General features: G+C 34.6%; 1 protein-coding gene across 1 annotated transcript; it reads right to left on the bottom strand.

Annotated features, from left to right (window-relative positions):
• Positions 1 to 3,725: 3,725 nt before the first annotated feature.
• Positions 3,726 to 9,864, bottom strand: LOC126369794 (uncharacterized). Its single transcript, XM_050014358.1, has 7 exons — positions 9,716 to 9,864; positions 9,183 to 9,454; positions 8,428 to 8,614; positions 7,555 to 7,654; positions 5,408 to 5,515; positions 4,141 to 4,296; positions 3,726 to 3,841 (listed from the first exon to the last, which is right to left on the bottom strand). The coding sequence occupies exons 1-7, from the start codon at positions 9,862 to 9,864 to the stop codon at positions 3,773 to 3,775; spliced, it is 1,041 nt and encodes a 346-aa protein (XP_049870315.1). The 3' UTR covers positions 3,726 to 3,772.
• Positions 9,865 to 19,532: the final 9,668 nt, after the last annotated feature.

Here is a 19,532-nt window from a genome sequence, read left to right as displayed (position 1 = left end):
CTTTGCGCTCGATGAAAATATCAATTTTCAATTCGATATCCGAACAAATTGAGTGAGAGTAAGCTGTAATAGCTATTGTACATTATACGCACGTATTTGCGAACATGTTAGTACATCAACCCACAGCCTCCCAGGATATCATAATTGACATGTCATGACCACTCGCGGACACAAAAGGACAGAGATTGTAGAAAATTTGCCGCGCCACGATAATATCGGTCCGGCAAATAGATTTCAGAGGGTCGCCGCGACTTTTAGCTTTTATTTCGGGACAGTGACGTCCCGTAAATTTGAAAAATGGAACATGAATATTTTTATCGTAATGCAATTTTATGGCCATCTTCTAATTTTTGAAATTTTAAAACTTCTTTGAGGCAAACGAATAATTCTTAACATTTTAAAATCTGTTCTAATTAAATCGTCAATAAACACTACTTATCTACTCTTTCTTCTTTCTTATCGTGTGGATTGTGAGGCGGAATACCAGCCTCATAAACCCTGGTGTCAGGGTTATTATTGAGTCGCCAAAGACCCCTGACATGGCTCATGTAACGATTACTCACTTACATCAGTAAATAGTAACCGGGACCAACGGTTTAACGTGCCTTCCGAAGCACGGATCATCTTACTTTCGGAGAATCAGGTGATCAGCCTGTAATGTCCAAACCAAACTAGGGATCACAAAGTGATTTTTGTGATATGTCCCCACCGGGATTCGAACCCGGGGCCTCCGGATCGTGAGGCCGTTATCTACTTATACACTTACTATCATCGGTGTACATACATACATAAACACACGCCCATAATCCCTAATGGGGTGGGCAGAGTAATCAAAGACAACTTGCAGCCACTGTTGATACGATGTCGTAAGCTGGATATGATAAACTTTATGGTGATAAGGGATCAGCCTATCGCCCATAACATTAGTCCATCATGTTAGAGGACACAACGGTGTATTGGTTATTAAAAAAATGTATCAATAATCCTTACGAAATTAAGGGACATTTTTCCGAGATATTTAAACTGCGGGACTATTTTCCCAAGGTTCCGCCTCTAGTTGGCCACCAGCAGAGTGCGGTCGAGAACTTACCATGCATATGTTACAAAGGTCCACTTGTCATGAAGGAAATTTATCTCAAAGGATGGGACGAGGCCTTTCTTATCATATCACCCTGTCATGTATGTGGAACTGTGTGATTTCATAAAGCATTTTTACTACTGTTGAATAGTACTCCAATAATTTATTGGGAGGCCGCCGTGAGGGATAGAAGCGAAGTGTTGAATGAGCATTCGTGTTGTAAGTTTAAAAATCATTCTTTTCAAAGTGTATAAATCATATCAATGGGTATTTTATGTATCCATCTTCGCTTTACAAAATTATCGAGGAAATATTGTATTGTAGCTATAAGAACTTGTAATAATAAATAAATAAATCAAACTTAAAAGTTTATTCAACACAATTCTGGAGTCTTTAATCTTTTTCAGATCAGGCAACCTGTGTCAGTAGACAGCGGATAGTCATTTTCAAATTCGGTATTTATAAGTATCAGATTGTAACACACATACACATACATTAAGATCATGCATTTCCCGTTGGGTTAGGCACATACCAAATTACACTTACTACGATTCCTACTTAGACTTTGTAACTTAAAACAGAAAGGAATATGGACGGTAATTTAAATATCGTCACCTTATAGAGGTAGAGTTTTCTCTATAAGTAATTGAACTTGAACAAAACTTCGATTTCATTCAATTTATGTAGGTAATTCCCGGTAAAAATTGAGACTATATTTTTTTTGCAGATATTCAAGCTATAGCGTGCCTATTGTGAAGTTTTGTTAACAAAAATCATATCGGAATGTGATTTTTCTAAAAGGTGCTTATGTGGTTTTCACTATAAAGCGAAGATTTATTCATTTTGTAAATGGCTTTGAACATATTATATATATACATCAATGCTCATATAATACCAAGTATCAATATCAATGTGTACTGTTCCTGGGGGGTTAAAAAAGCCATAAGTAACGAAGCAATTCATTTAAAAAGCAATATTGAAATTTGACATTTGCGCATACAAAACTAAGTGCGTCAAATAGCAATATTGCTTTTTTAGATGACTTGTTTCGATGTGGCCTTTTTACCCTCTAGTACATCGTTGTCGTCTGTACAGTTCTGTAGGATATTCGTATGACGACATACAATAAACGAAGTTAAAAGCCGATGTTAATTGAATTGGCTTCAGATTGCTGGACGCGCCGTTGCGCTGTTCTAATCGCGTTAGCATCAAACATACCTACCAAGTTTATAGCTGCCTAGATTCATATCCTTTTTCATATGAATAGCAATAAGTGTTGAGGAAATGCAATTGTACTACAGTCTGTCTTAATTTTTCCTTGCTGACAGCTAGTACGTAGTAATTTATATTGAGATGTGCGAAGGATATTTAATTTACATGGAATTCTTGAAACTGTTGATGCGTTGATGTATGAAAGAAGTTACGGTGAATAATAAAATTTAAAGAGTATGTTTCGATGGTTTGGGCCTGTATAAATAATGAATGATTAGTGACTGACGACACACTATTTTCTTTTTGAAAGACATTGAAAGGGTCTTATTATAAAATGACTTAGGTACTGTCATTGTATTTTTGTCTCCTTGTTTAATATTGCTTTCCTTCAACATCGTCAAGTACTTAATGAAATATCGTTATTCAAAAATAAGTAACATTTCAAACCCCTAGCATGCAAACTAACATATAAGTACGTCAGGGGGAAAGAAAATTGCGATCATTATCCCTGTAACTTAGGAGGTGATAATAAAAGGATTTTTTTCCCCATTCGAATAGCAAGAACCAATTATAAGTTGTAAGTAATCCTCTTATCTCGCTGTGAGAGAGGCTGCCGTCCAGCGGAATATAATTCACTTTATCCATATTCAATATCAGATCGCGCGACGTAGACTTGGCGAACAAATAGAGCGATCCAAGTGAGAATTATTATTGGATAAAGCTCGCTCCTCCTTCTCTATTTTCAATGTTCGTTGGAGTGTGATAATTTACGCGTTTTGCTCGATATTGCACTGTTATACTGCCTCTTTATTGTCTGTTTATTGTCCCTTATTTTATTACAGAGTTTTTTTCAAGTAATAACTTCGATTTAAAATCAATACGATACTCAGGTTGGTAAGTGCGCACTAATTGGAATAATATTCTGTATTGCAATGAGAATGTTGTGTTTCTTTCAATAGTTACAATTGTATTATTCTTACATAGACATTTTACATTTTACCCTACCTAGTTACAAAAAATGAATCGAATTGAACCTTGTTTTGGACCACGCTAGGCGTCACTTTTTCATGACCTAATTTTGTTTTATCACATATCACATGATTTTGAAAACGGCACAACAAAACAGATAAGTTATTTTAAAAAAGTTTTATTATGTGTGTATTAAAATCAGAAATAATAAGTTAGCACAGTAAATGAGATATTAAAAAATATAATTGATTTAAAGCTTCTCCTGGAGAATTTTGAAAAACGTAATGTCGTATTCTCCAAGACTCTTTCTCTTTCTTCGATTTCTTCACCCGCTCCCGATTTTGGTTGTATCGCACATTAAGTCCGTCTCTGAAAATGACTCGAAATCCATTGGTTTTCTAAATACTGCCGCGTTTGTATTATTATATTACATTTAAAATATAGACGTAGAAGCAGTTGCGTGCTTTATTATTACAGTGCTATTTTTCGGTTTAAATGTGTAGAGAGATTTCACTAATTTAAAGTGCTCCCAAGGTTTGTCTGTCTCAACATGTTGAACATGGAGTAAGCTGCCGCCATATTCTGAAAATTAAAAAAATAATGTTCAAAATAGCTAATAAAATATAAAAATATTAGTATATATTTTTCTATTTCGAATTTACCATTCTTATTTTATTAAATTAACGTAAACTATGAAAATTTTGTAGATTTTAGCATTTCCATTTTTCATTCGTTCTATAGTAACATGTTATACCTGCATCAATGGTTTTGACAATATACACAGTCACAAAACAGAACATTCCGAGTCACTGTAACACGGTCTTCCCGACAGACGGACTTACCCCAATTGACTCATAAAAGTAAAATAATAAAAAAGTTACACTAGAGAACGTTTGCAGCGAAACATCTTCAAACCCCGGAGCTTGCAGTGGCAGAGACCTCAACGACCGTTGCATCAGCAGCACCAAGTAGGGCCTCACCACTTTACTTGCGTTCCAGAATGGCATGTACAAACACGCGTCGCTGATTGATCGAATCTGTTGGAATAAAAGTTTTGTTAAAAGTAGGTAGTTATTGTTAGATGCTTTCGGAATGATGAAGTTTACGTTGCTTGGAGGAGACTCAATTTCTGTGTAGGTAGCTACCCTGAAAGTATGTCGATATAATAAAAAGTAAGTACAGTAAGTACATCCAATGCTTTCTATTTTATTTTTCAGAAAAATTAAAACAGTGATAGATCCATTTTATAAATGAGATGATGTTTCACCTAATTTTAAGGCAATTTCAATGTGGAGGGACGACAGACGCTTTAGGCCATTTAAACCCACTAGAATAGTAAACACAACTATATTGTCGTAATATAGACAAAGAAGGACAGTTCGCTGGATTATCTCAGTCTTTGTTTATAATAGCGTCGGATTTGTCAACCCGCTGCTATGTCCGCACAATGTTTGCAGCTTTGAGTCATCTATCATGGCGGGTACAATGAACCATTTAGGTGATTCTACTTCAATGATGCACGGCAACGCCATGGTTCATGTTGAAAAACGTCAATTCAGTACTTTTACATTGACATGATTCCATTGAGCCAACTACGAACATACGCTTTGTGTATGATGCTTAATTTTAAGTTGGATTTTTTGTACTATTTCATACACTGTCTCTGCTAGTACGTAGTCGTTACATGAATCATTACAGTTCATCTCTAAGATCTACCCTATAATGTACTTAGTAGATATTAACGGCCTCCGTGGTCCAGTGGTTGAGCGTTGGGCTCACGATCCGGAGGCCCCGGGTTCGAATCCCGGTGGGGACATATCTCAAAAATCACTTTGTGATCCCTAGTTTGCTTAGGATATTACAGGCTGATCACCTGATTGTCCGAAAGTAAGATGATTCGTGCTTCGGAAGGCACTGATGTAAGTTAGTAGTCGTTACATGAGTCATGTCAGAGGCCTTTGCGGCTCAATAGTAACTCTGACACCAGGGTTGAAGAGGTTGATATTCCACCTCACAATCTACACGATAGAAGAAGTAGATATTTGCACCTATGCTGGTTCTGTAAACGAGGATACTGCTGAAGTTACATAGTTACTTTCGCTTTTATATTTAGTAAATTAATAGAAGTTATGAATTAGAACTTGTTACCTTTTCTCCAAGTATAGTGCACATGTAACTAGGTATGATGCATACCACGAATACTGACACAGAAAGTATTATCAAGACTGGATGCAATTGTCCGTCATTTGCCCATTTCTACAAAAAAGAAAATAGAGATTAGTCCATACAGACAGAGAATTTATGATGAGTTTTGTTATTATCCAATAGCATTCTGTAATTGGTAGCACAAATTTTAATAGGCGCTAAGAACTCAAAGTAAATACAGAGTTGGCCTATTTAATTAAACTGGAGTTCAAAATCATATTCAATTAGTAAATAGAGATGATTGAGTATAGTATTTAGCATTTGAGCGTTTTCAAAATTAAGTGTACTACGTCTGAATTTTAGCTATAATTAAAAATATGACATTGTTGGAGATATTTTGATTTAGATATTATTAAGATACGCGATAATTTATGAAATTATGTTAAGTTGTTAACAGATTAATCTATTTTACGAAAAATTATTAAATTATAGGGCGACGGGCGAAAAAAATGTCAGTTTTGCGACTATCTTAAAAAATAATTGGTCTGTAACTATAAGAAAGATATAAATATGATTTTAGTTGTGTTATGAAGATTACCAAAGATATTTTATGAAAAAAATATATACATAGTCATAAAATCTATAAAACACGAAATATGCTAGTTTTTCGTTCGGTTTTGTCACAGCTGATACCAAGGCAACCATTATATTTACGATTTAATTTCGAATATTAGTTTAATAAACAAAGTAATTATTGTGATACCGAATATTAAAATCATTTTAATAAATAATAGAAATTATTAGCAACTCTCCATATTGAAAATTAGAAAAATGTAAGAATTTCTTCGTCGCAAAATGAGGGACTGTCGCAAAACTGACATACGAATTTTTCTAAGGGTGGGCTCACACAGGAGAAAACCGAACCCAAAAATGTAAGTGAATAAAATAAAAGATATACTTACACAAATTTTAAGTTTTTAATCAAATAATTATCAATTCTTAATGGGAACAGTATTTTTGAAAATCAAGATTACTTAGTTTAACAAATAACAAACTTGTCTTCTTTTTTCAGCTTCTTCTTCATTCATTTCAGATTTTTTTTCTTCTTCGATTTTATTCTTTGTAAATTTTTTAACCTTTGGGCGTTTAATTTCTCGGGATTTTCTTTTTTCAATTTTTCTCTATATCTCCGAGACCGTTCTGCACTAGTTAGTGGCATTGTTAAGCCTAAAAAATTTAAACCTTTTCAGTATATAGTCTCAGCTTTATAGTGTCGGTTTTGCGACTTTACTAGTCAGCCTGTAGGTCACAGGGAAAAATGTCGCAAAACTGACGTGACGCTCTGTTCCCATTTTGTATTCAAACCGATATTTAAAAGGAAAAAAAATACCTAATCTTGTCACCAAATGTAAATAATTTTGCATTATAATATAGTTCATCTTCTGAATAAATTAATAAAATATAACTCACCTGAATCTGATTTTATATCGTCTCAAACCCGACAGATAAAATTTTGACGGCCGTGGAATACCAGAAAACACGTCTCGCGTCTCGAAATATATTTTGTCACTAGTCTTTTTTTAAATGGCGACCGGTAAATTAAGGATAATTTTGCCATTTTAAAACGAATATAGCTACCGTAAATAATTTCAATAGGCAGTTTTAGTCGTGACAAACCCGACATGTCCGGTCGGTACACTTTTTAAGACTTTTGAAAAAATTGAACTATATTTAAATAAGCACAAGATTTAAATTATAAACTACTGAAAATGAGAGAACCTTTAGAAAACTTCAACCAATACCAAACATCAAATGATACCCTAGTACAAAAAGTTTTAAGAATCTCTTCAAACATTTATCAGTTTGAGTGGGGGACACGGCAAAATCTAGTACTTAGTGATTTGAAATTTACATTTTATTTAAATAATTCCTCATAACCATGAAAATTTTGTTAGAATTTAATTAGTTTAGAATATATTTAATGTATCTCAATAATTAAAATAATTAGCTAGAAGTAAATTTTACTAGTTATTAGACTTCAAACACAAGGGACAACGTGAAAATGGGAGGTACACTTATTTTTGAAAATGCTCATTTATGTATTCTGTTTCATGATATCATTAAAAAAATATATAACTGCTGTAATATACCTCAGTCATTGCATACACTGTAAAACATATTACAGGGCCTCCTAACTTTTGTTCATACATAAGTAACTTTTTGTATACTCCTGCGAAATCTTCAAGCAATCTGAAAATAAAAAAAAATCAGAAAGGTCAGTGAGGTTCATTGTCCAGTTTCCTGCACAGTTAACTGGTTGCACTGAAGACATCCTGGTTACATTTCGTTTCTGTAATAGACCAAAAAGACCTACAAAAACATAAATTTTATAATTATGATAACTAATGGTTGATAATTTCACCACTGTTTACAAATAATTCGCTGGGCTTAGTAACTGTACTTTTGCTCTTTGATTGTACCTCTGACTACCCCAATTGAGATATAGTCGTGAGTTTATATTATGTTACGTGTACATAAAGGCTGCAAAAGCTTGTACAGGTTTTAAAACCACGACGATCTTTCAGGTAAAAAATATGAGCTCTTGTACATTGTTTGGATTGTATGTGTTTTAATTATGACCTCTTGTGTTATTTATTAACAGCCTCCGTGGTCTAGTGGTTAGAGCGTTAGGCTCACGATCTGGAGGTCCGGGTTCGATTCCCGATGGGGACATTGTCGAAATCACTTTGTGAGACTGTCCTTTGTTTGGTAAGGACTTTTCAGGCTTGAATCACCTGATTGTCCGAAAAAGTAAGATGATTCCGTGCTTCGGAGGGCACGTTAAGCCGTTGGTCCCGGCTATTAGTCGTAAAAACACCTCCACCAACCCGCATTGGAGCAACGTGGTGGAGTATGCTCCATAACCCCTCCGGTTGATTGAGGGGAGGTCCGTGCCCAGCAGTGGGACGTATATAGGCTGTTTATTTATGTATGTATGTATGTGTTATTTATTATTAGCGTACCTTAGCATGGCATGATGTTGCTTTATAATTGTTCCAAATCTTTTTTTTATCAAACCATTGTATCTTTCTAACTCCTCAGGGTCACTCGTTGGCTGTATGTCTTCCATCAGGTCTTCAATTGCATAAATTATGAGATCACACTTAGTCGTTATTTGTCGGACCCATACCAGTTGCGTCTGTGTCATGTCTGTTGGTTTTGTAGAATCAAATAAGTGAGTCAGTATTTTTCATAAGGAGTGTGGTAACCCAGTTGGTAGAGTGCACGCCTCTCACTTTGAGGTCGCAGGTTCGACTCCACAGGCCTAAACCAATGATTATCGAATTTGTTTTTGAATTCACGTTTGGATCATAAATGAATATCAGGTACTCAGCGGTGAAGGAAAACATCGTAAGGAAACCCAGATTCCCGAGAAATGCAGTTTCGGAGGTATGTGACCTACCTGTATTGGGCGGGTTGGAAGGTCAGACATGCAGTCGCTTCTGTAAAAAACTGTCAAATTTTCCTGGTTAGGTAAGCGGACCCTGTTACAAGCATTATATAATACTAGGGAGATGACGATGAGTATCTTTCAAAATTTTCAAGTGATTAATGACAATTTTATTTAATAGCCTAAAGTGTCTTACTGCTGGGAAAAGACCTACTTTTACATCTTAAAAGCATCCATGATATCTCTCGAACGCCTATCCAAGAGGTGTACATTTTCTGACTGATTTTACTTATTAGTTTGAATTATTTATAAAAAATAAATACATACAACAGTAGACATATCCAATCATCAATATTGTGTAGTTGGTGTATGTGAAGAAGAATTCAAAATAAGGCGTTGCGCTGACGTCTGTGTCGAACCACCACACGGGGAACAGAAGAGGACGTCCTTTGTCATTCGGGTCATCAGGAACACGGTTCATCAAGTACACGATCAGCATGGTGCATCCAATTCCAACCAAAACGATTGCGCTAATAAATAAGAGGAAGCAGAGTACACAAAGTTTCCAAGTTACCAATTGACTTTTAAAAAATCTTTTCCTGAAACACAAATAAAGCGAGTCAGTTTAGTTTTAGTTACAGTTATTTTTCTGAACACTGTTCTTTGTGTTATCTGTTTGATAACTAAGAACAGTGTTCACAAAAATAACTGTAGGTAGTAGTAAAAATAACTGTGTAATTGTGTTATAGAACATTATCATTATTGGTGGACCGCTTTTGCCTACCTTACAATATAATTTGTGTGTAATAAAGTATTTTGTTATTATAATTGATATTATTGTAAATGTCTCAGTAACTCACCGATATCTTTGCCCGTCTGTGCATGCATATAAAAAGTCATCTCTCATACTTCTTAGGAAACTGTGATAGTAACGCAAATTAATCTTCTGGCAGCACAAATTCAGGAATGTGTAAGAGAATAAAATGACGTATGTACCACCTTCGGTCATCGTAATAATGTTCATGATTCTGATACCTTGGTATAACGCCAGAATTGATGTAAATACCGAAAACGCTGTATTCATCATCAGAAGATAGTGAAAATAGAGGCTGAAAATACAACTTAATGAATAAATAAGGTAAGTTGATGCAATTATTTTTATTATAGAAAGCTTTTCTTTTAAATAGAATATTATGCCACTTTGTGGTTAAAGCCAGAAAAAATCCGATAATTTTATCTATAAATCTTTGACGGCATAATAACTATGACACCAGGGTTGATGAGATTCCACAAGAGAGAAGGAAGAGGGATTTCTGTTGACAAAAAAGATGACCAAAAATATATTGAACTTGTTCCAATTGATCACCTTTCAAAGTGCATTTTATTAAGATAGCAAAGGAAATTATTCTGCCAATGAAAAACTAAACTATTTTTAGTAAGTAACTACCTTTTGTGTAAATGGTGTAGGTTATTACCAGTTATTTAGCAATTATCGAGACATTAGATGCAGATGGGATGCTATTAAATGTAGATTGGTGTCTTGCTCATTGAAAATAACCGCACAGTTAGATAGCATGACTTGTAAATAACAGCAACTTAAAGTTCGCATGCCAGAAACACAATATGTAATAGAAAATACTTGCCACTTTTTTGGTATTGGCTCATCATCAAGAACTAGAAACGCCTTTGAGAAACGATAAAAATACTTGTGGAATTTATAAGGGTTGACTAGACCAAACTCATAGTCAAAATTTTCTTTGTTGAAAAATGCCTTGAATTTTTCAAACATCTTTGTTACAACTTGTAACTTCAAAGGATTGACGTAAAATGAATTCGATTATATTTTATTGCACAGAATAAAAAATAGCGTGTTACGTTGTCTATAGCAATTAGGTAAGAAATGTTCTCTTTCATTACAATTCCTCGACATAATCTAGTTAACAATTTTGTGGGCCAATACTATAGTATCTACTGTAGCCGGAGGCGAGAGGCAAACTGCAATAAAAGTCGGCCTTGACTGTCCAACATAGCGTTATTAAAAATAATTTTATCCAATAGCTTTATACTTTTATAATATAAGGTACGTGTTTTGTTAAAAACGAAGACTTAAAGAATGAAACAAAAATAAACATCAACTCTTAAAGTAAGTAAGGGATTTTTTATATTAGAGGAAGATTTTACGAAATGAATAACATATCCATTAAGCCGTTTAGGAAGCTATAAAGAGACAGACATACATACAGGGTGTTAGTGACATCGTAACTTAAATACTGAGAGGGATGATTCAGATCATAATTCCGACTTAATATCAAGATAATATGAATTTTCCGTCGCAAAATGAATGATATTTTATGTGTTTTTTTCAATTATTTTCTATTCTATACTTTTGCGATGGAAAATTCCACTTGATGCAGAATAATGAGCTGAATCACCGCCCTCAGTATTCGTTACAATGTGATTCAGTCGGAAAATTCATAAAAAAATAGTGTTTTTCAGTTCCGTACTGACCAATTTTCCGACTGGTAATTTCACTTGATATCAACTTAGAAAGGTCTGAATCATCCCTCAAAGTTTTCGTTACGATGTCACTAACACCCTGTATAAATATTCGAAAAACATTACCCTCCTCCTTTGGCAGTCGGGTAAATAAACCTCTACCTAAAGATGTTTCGTCCTCCTAATCAATGGTCGGGACCCCTATCCTAAATATGAACGACGTTTTATATAAGTAAGTTGAATATAGCCTACATATAGGTGAAACGTGGGTAGTCAGTTCATCTTATGATGAATGTAAGTAAACGTGAGCGGATGCTATATTTATATGTGTATCTTTAAGCAAAGCGAATACATTTGTCAATATTCTTATTCTAAAACTGGCGCTCTTCGTTATTGATTGATTTTAAGCTGCCAATTTATTACATTTGTGTACAACTTTGTAATAAACTTTGAACTTCACAGAAATAAATATCGAATTTTGTTGCTGTCGACATATGTACTTTTGACCTACAGGCAACTTTACAAACTAATTTATTACACCAAAGTCGGAATTTTGTAATACTTAAATTTTTTTGCTACTTTAGAGGAAAGCTTCCAGGTCAATTGCTTATTGGATAGAAAGTGGCTATAAAATAAGAGTACAATAACAAACAATGTAAATAATTGCGTTAGTCGTGCGCTGGTGGTGTTCGCTGTGCCCCGTGTTGGGCGCCACTAGTACGTGCCTCGCATCCCAGTACTCTCTTCCGAACAGAGCACTTTCTGAACACTGTTACCGCAGAAATTAAACTCAAACAGCAACCAAACAACAAAAATACTATCGATTTGTATATAACGAACAGAATATCTATGTTAGTTGATTTGATTATAATTATTATTAGCCTGTGTGATCCCACTGCTGAGCAAAGGCCTCCCCCATATCTTTCCAAGTATCCCGGTTCTGTACGAGCTCTATCCAGTATTTTCGATAACCGTCGAGATCATCGCGCCATCGTTTCCGGGGTCTACCACGTCTACGGTGTCCGTCCTGTGGTACTGATTTGCCTGTAATATTTACTAATATTTTCGAGTTACTCCACTAACCCGTAATGGAGCCCACCCACTGGTTGAGTCAGGGAAAGCCTGTGCCATGCCCAGCAGTGGAACGTTTATAGACTGTTTATGTTAAGTTACTTGATACTTCGCTATCAAGAAGAGAAAAGCTTACTTTAGGGGTGGTTTAATTTTACTTTTCTGACATTCTAAGATTGAATCAATTGAATGCTACGAGTAGCTTTATTTTCCACCGACTTCCAATTCCCAGCCAAAAAACTTAAGCCGTTAAAAAAAGTTGACTCCACGCTCTACCATCGTGCAAGAATTTTAAGAATGTCAGAATAGCCTGTTAATCGTGTAAAATCCATTAGCCACTAAGGGTACCCCGGTCGGCCTAGAAGAGAACAAATACGGTCGAAATCCTATCATTTTATTAGACGATTGCGTTTTTCATTAAAAATTAGTTCTGTAATAAGATATTTTAAAGAACCTTGTATCAAAAACAATTTGAGGGACTAGGGAAGTCCTATGAAGGAATTTTTTTTCCCAAAAAAAAATTGATGGCGCTGTACAACGTTGTCTTCCTTTAAGCTTATAATTTCATGGATAACAGACAGAATAATATGCATCCTTTATCTTTATTTTTGGGTATAACGATGACCCTTGTTATTACACTCAGACACGACACATCTTTCACCCATTATTATTCTAATCATAATCTCAAGCATAAATCTGAACCAAATATAAGCAACAATTGTTTTTATAATATACCTCTTGTTAAGATAGAAACACGGTTGGTTGGCAAAAAGTAATTCAAAATTCAAATAAGTACCATAAACTATCTGGCCAGATACAGGTTATAATAAACAAAGGTTCAATATTTTCACACCTCTGCCATTATATTTTTAAATAATTATGTACCCGAGCAAAGAGGAAATGAATAAATAAGCAAAAAAAAAAATAAGCAAAGAAGAAAATAATACAAACTACTAAATACAAAATACTACAAATAAATACTGAATATTTAGTTTTATTATTATTGTTTTTATGGTTTTGTTTGTTTTTTTTTGTTTAGGGTTTTTTTGTCTGTGTACTTATTGATTTCCGTGTGGTTTCTGTCCTGTGTTAAATGTAATGTACCTGTCTGTCTATGTCTGTGGTGTCCGGAAGTAATAAATGTTTCTTTCTTTCTTTTAAATAATTATTTATTTTTTCTTTGTTTATTTATTTTTTTAGGAAACGTAGCCTGGAGAGTCCCTATAGCGCTACACTTTTGCAAGAAATAATTCTTGTCTGTTTCTCACCTGCAATATAAAGTCTTAAGTTTTCATTGAAAAAAAAAAGAATTAATTTTTTAATCGCCCTTCAGTTAGCAGTAGTCGTGACTGGAATGAATTGAGGCTCAAAACGTTATTAAACGCGGCGCAAAGAGAACGTTTCTCTTGCTTTCAAAGGTTGTGATTTGTTCCAACCTATTTCATTTTTAATCTTATTTGTAAAGGTATTCAATGAAATATCAATGCTCTTTTCAAGTGAAACTTACTCGGGTACTTAAAGAAGAAAATTCTGATTGCTTTTAGTACTTACCTACTTTAAAAAATATACCCTACCCTACAGGATTTTTTTTTATTTTAATTTACTTCAACATAGACGCAATTAGGTAGGTACTTCATCATCATCCGTATGACGCCCACTGCTGGGCATAGGCCTCCCCCAAGGAACTTAAAAGAAATAAAAACAAAACCTTCGGAAGTTAACCTTTGAAGACGACAGTTTTTACTTATTGTGTTCCAAGTTAAATCATCTACATTAGGTAGGTAATATGAACAGAAAGAAATCCATTTTAGGCCAGATGAAATATTACTAAGGCTCGAATCAGTTACTGGATTCGACATTGACGGAGCGGAATATGGCCGCATATTATAATGTTATCTATGTAATAAGGCAGGTATAACATCTTCGGTAACGATTTCCTGGAATGTCGTTTCTTTTATAGCGGGTAAGGGAGGTTGTCTGACTCATAATTCCTAAATAGCATAGCATTTGTAGTTGCCAGTAGAACTGTGACATTACCAAAGTACTGTCATAAACGAGCATACTTGAATGCAATTATGTATTTTATGCCGTAAATTCACAGGTACATTGTCTTCCCGGCACCAGTTGAAGACACTGTAAAATTTAAATTAGTCTTGTTTATATTCACGTTTATTATAAGAAGCAGCTATATGAGGTGAGAAATTAATCGTACAGTACAATATTGTACAATTAAATCAGCTTATGAATTTACATTTTACCCCATACTACTTAGATAGTAACAGGAAAGCCCAAAATTCAAGCACGGGGTTATTTATACGCCTATAACCAGCAATTACCAACGCAGATTAGCCTCAGGATGAATTCACGATTTAGGTAAGTATCATCTTGCAGTATAATATCGTAACATTTTGTTGCAACAAACTACTTAGTAAGTAACTAAGTACTTCATTTGTGCCAAATGAAGGTAAGTAAGTGCATTGCAGAACCTCAATGTTGAAGATTATATAGCATATCCCACATGGATCTGAAATTTCACCGCTTTACGAATCGTTACATTTGTCGCATTCCGTGACGAAGAGACGACTTGCGCTGTTCATTTGTCAATTCTTGTGATGGAGACTTCCTAGATTATAAGTACTAGGATTAAATCTTGTTTCAAATATTTCACACGTATCCCTTTGTATTGGAAAACGTTGGAGAATGCCAATGCTGGATAAGACATGTACAGGTCCACAAAAGTGTAAAAGAAGAGCATATGTCCTGCAGTGAGGAAAGAGAAGCAACACAAAATGTTTGGTGTAGACCGTATTTATAATTAGAAAAAATAGCTCACAATAGAAAGCAAAATGTTGTCAATCACTGATCTACTTACTAAAACTGAATTTTGTTAAATAATTGTACAATTACTAACAAACATTTTTTTAAATCTACTAATAAAAATATTTTGTGATTATAAATAATTTAAGCTTAAATAATGTGTAGTACCGATTTATAAAATTGAGTAAGTAATTATTTAATTGCTTATTTCTAGGGTCGAATAAAATTTCTTTACGTAGGAATATGTTACGTTCCTTTTCATATTTTAGATAGCTACACCTACCGTACTGCCTAATTAAGCATTCCAAACAGTGCTAGTTTCAACTAACAATTATGTCTACTATTGAATATTGAATGGGTGTCGGTTAGTGTTTGATACTTAGCACTCGGTCTTGTCTGTATATGATATGAAGCGAGAGAGATAGATATCAAAACCGTCCAACTGTCCTTTTATAAATGTGAAAGTTGTGAGTATATATATCTATGGAAGTGTGTTTCTTTTTATGCATAATAACATAAATATTGAATCTGTCATAAGTTGTCTAGCGATGACTTGTGATTTCGCTCATCTCAATAGAAATAGAGAGAGAAAATTTAACCTTTATTGTTATTAGAAAACCGCTTTTTGAATACAAGATCATCCAAAAATAATTTTGGTTTCAGTTATGTCCTACAATATTAATTTATTACAAAAAACATACGCAATGTCTATTTTTGCTTTTCAGTCATCAACTAAGGCCTTTACTTACGTCTTTGTCAATGTTTTAAGTACACTTACAGCGTTCTTTGGCCGTAACACGTACAAAAAAGGCTTAACACGGCAGTGAAACACTGAAGTGACAGTTTATGTACAAACTTGTAGCAATCACAGGTTGAACCCATCACTAGGAAGCTATACAAAGTTCGGTAACTAAAACAAATTGTGTTCCAAGTGCTCAGGAGTAACACTTAAACGATAGAGCGAACGTTTACAACTCCCGAGACACAGCTGCTCGCAGTTAAACCGTAGCTTTATGTTATCGGCGCTCTCTCGTAATTATAACTGCTACCTCTGAATTTGTAGCAGTTAAATCTTCCATAAGTGATTTCTAAGTTGCAATGTAAACAGCAAGTATTGGATCGCGGCGCTCTGTTCTATCTAACGTTGTACCATGATGCGATATTTGTTATTATGAAGAGTTACGCTGTTGATTATATACAGAGTGTTAGTGTCATCGTAATGAAAGCTTTGAGAGATGATTCTAAGTTGTATCAAGTGGAAATTTCCGTCGCAAAAGTATGGAACTGAAAAAAAAATATGAATTTTGAGACGAAAAATTCCACTTTATATTAATAACTCAGAATCATGGTCTGAATCATCCGCCTCAGTATTCGTTACGATGCGATGTCACTAACACCCTGTACGTAATCTCACCCTATAATCATATAAGTAGTTCTCTTCCTTTCAATATAATACTTTTATTTACTCACGAACAAAAGAAGTGTGTCAGGATCGAAGCAAATGGAATTCGGTAGAGTGGTTGTGATTACCCCGGTGGGAAGTAGGCGTGAGTTCATGTAAAAAATAGAAAAATGCAGAATTGTTAACGTCTTACCTTACTCGTATAAGTACATATTTCGTTTATTTATGAATTTTCGACTATATACGAACTCCTTTCGAGCCTCGAGAAACAATCCTCAACTGATAAGGAATAATTTAAATACGACAATGTTATACACTTGACGTCTCCATTATTCCTTAGAGTAACTTTATTACCTAGAAATTAAGAGGAGGTACTTTCTTACTGCCGATAATGGGTCTATAAGATGTGATTAGCCGCTAATCCGAGTCGAGACTCCTATTTGCTCCACTCGCCTCGATTAGGTATCTAATGTTATAAAATATGATGTTACGATCTTTACCTCGGATATATCTGTAAACACCAAAATAATGTACTTAGAAGGTAAAGTTTTTACATTACCGAAACTATAAATTAGAGACTGGTGGATGCTGTTTTATCGCGTTTATTTAAGTGAACACATGTTCCTATTAAACATCACGTAAATGATAAAGAGGGATTAGATTGCAGCTTACCTCTCTGTCGTAAGACATCTATTTAAAAAATTACTTTTAGACTAAAGCGCTAGTCAGGATGATATGGCTGGGAAAGGTCACATCATCACAGTAGGTACACTGAAGACTGTGAAGAATGGAGGATGAAGGGAAGGCCCTTATAATTGGGTCGTGTGCTGGGGTCAAGATAAATTCTGATTCTGATTACTAAATAAAGACAGATCTAAAACTAACGAAAAACATTTACTTTTTCTATTTAACTTTGTTCTAAATTATAATCAAGAAATCCGTAATAATAAGTGGGACATTTTGTTACGTTTTTTATGACGTCACAATGTGCTTTTCACTAAAACATAATAAGTAAGGAAATGTACGTACATGCATACATACATATTATAACTCACGCCTATTTCCCATCGGGGTAAGCAGAGACTTATGGAATTCCATTTGCTTCGATCCTGACACACTTCTCTTAAGGACATGTACAAACAAATAAAATAAGCACAATAGGCGGCCTTATTGCTAAACAGCAATTTCTGCCAGGCAACCTTAAACTTTTTCATACCTTTCCTTAGTAACTTAGTGTTTTGACGTTTATTAAATGTAACTGATTTGATTAGTAGGAAACGAGCCTGTTATATATGTAGGTACGTAAATTCGTCGCTGACGTCGCAAACAGACGTATCTGCAATTTTCTGCTAAAATAATTTGTGTCTTATTGACAATAACATAAGGTGCAAATCAGATCCGCCAAAAAATTGAGATACGTCACTTTGCGACGTCAGGGACGAATTGTAGTACCTAGAGGTTACATTGTCATCGCACGTAAACCTGCATCCGGCAGCCGGTCGTTCCAGGCTGCAAGTTGTAGATAAGTCACGCCATCCCCGCTCGACTCCCGAACTCCCAATAACACCGACATTCTGACGTATTTCGTCAGCTTCGGTGACTCACACACAGTGCCACAACTAATATACACAAATCAAGTGACTTTAATGAAAACGAGATGAAAACCGCTCTGGTTACGGCACACCACCACCACACTTTAACTTGCAAGTGTGTGAATCGCCTTACTGTTGAAAGAAAGAAATAAAATAAAGAATCATTTATTATTTTCTGTTGATACCCATACATGTGTCCGCCATACATTGATTGTGTATGTAAGATATTTTTGAAGGTATTTTTTTTTATTTTTAAATAATACGTTATATAATATTTTTTTTATAATATTTTTGCTTTTCATGCAGTTGTTATTTTTTTTAATATCACATCCAGTAGATTGAATGACGTTAATACCTTTGTTTTTACTTGGTCTGGATTAAAATTTTAATATTGACATTTTGTTAGGGTCATGCCCAAACTGTGGGCGGTCCCTAAAAATACTCGGGTCCTATAAGATAGATACAAATAACATTTTGTTATTTTTTTCATTTCTTTAATTAAGTTTGTATAGTTTATGCTTCTAATAAATATGATGTGGGTTAGTGACCCTTTTATTATTGAAATTATTTCATTAAGTTAACGGCACACTTGTAGGACACCTTACCCTAATGATGACCATAGATTATACTAAATTGTATTTATTATAAACGACATTTGGTAATGACAGTTTGAGTAAACAGACTAAGTACCTTTAGTCATATGAAGTTAAAATAAATACACGATTGTTGCTCAAATAAACAGCATACGGCTGATTTGAGAGCTAAAAATAGAGAAATAAAGCTAATTAAGACGAAACCTCGAAATATTTTCAAATTATCGTAATTTTGAAGGTTCAACTCCTTTAGAATCCGATTTCCTGTTACAATCTTTTGAGAGATTTCCCGCCATACATTGCATGCAAAATTACATAAAATAACATACATTAAAGCAAAGGTATGTAGTATATATATATAACCACTTCTCGCCAGCTATATTCATTCAAACCCATAAAGCCGTGACATTAACATGTAGGTAAGACATGCGTTCTCCTAACAGGCCTATAATGGAAAGTAAAAGAACTAACGGCCTCTGTGGTCCAGTGGTTGAGCTTTAGACTCACGATCTGGAGGCCCCGTGTTCGATTCCCGGTAGGGACATATCACAAAAATCACTATGTGATCCCTAGTTTGGTTAGGACATTGCAGGCTGATCACCTGATTGTCCGAAAGTAAGATGATCCGTGCTTCGGAAGGCACGATAAGCCGTTGGTCCCGGTTACTATTTACTGATGTAAGTGAGTAATCGTTACATGAGCCATG

The sequence above is a fragment of the Pectinophora gossypiella genome, chromosome 9 (genome assembly GCF_024362695.1).
Source record: "Pectinophora gossypiella chromosome 9, ilPecGoss1.1, whole genome shotgun sequence".
NCBI classification, from domain to species: Eukaryota; Metazoa; Arthropoda; class Insecta; order Lepidoptera; family Gelechiidae; genus Pectinophora; species Pectinophora gossypiella.
This window is presented reverse-complemented; position numbering and strand designations above follow the sequence as displayed.

Bases quoted from the DNA above. Each gene is read 5' to 3' on its own strand.
- LOC126369794 (XM_050014358.1), bottom strand. From the start codon at position 9,864: ATGACCGAAGGTGGTACATACGTCATTTTATTCTCTTACACATTCCTG. The intron at 9,455-9,715 runs GTGAGTTACTGA...TTTGTGTTTCAG, and splicing joins ACAGACGGGCAAAGATATCG to GAAAAGATTTTTTAAAAGTC. The intron at 5,516-7,554 runs GTATATTACAGC...TCTTTTTTGTAG, and splicing joins CAGTGTATGCAATGACTGAG to AAATGGGCAAATGACGGACA.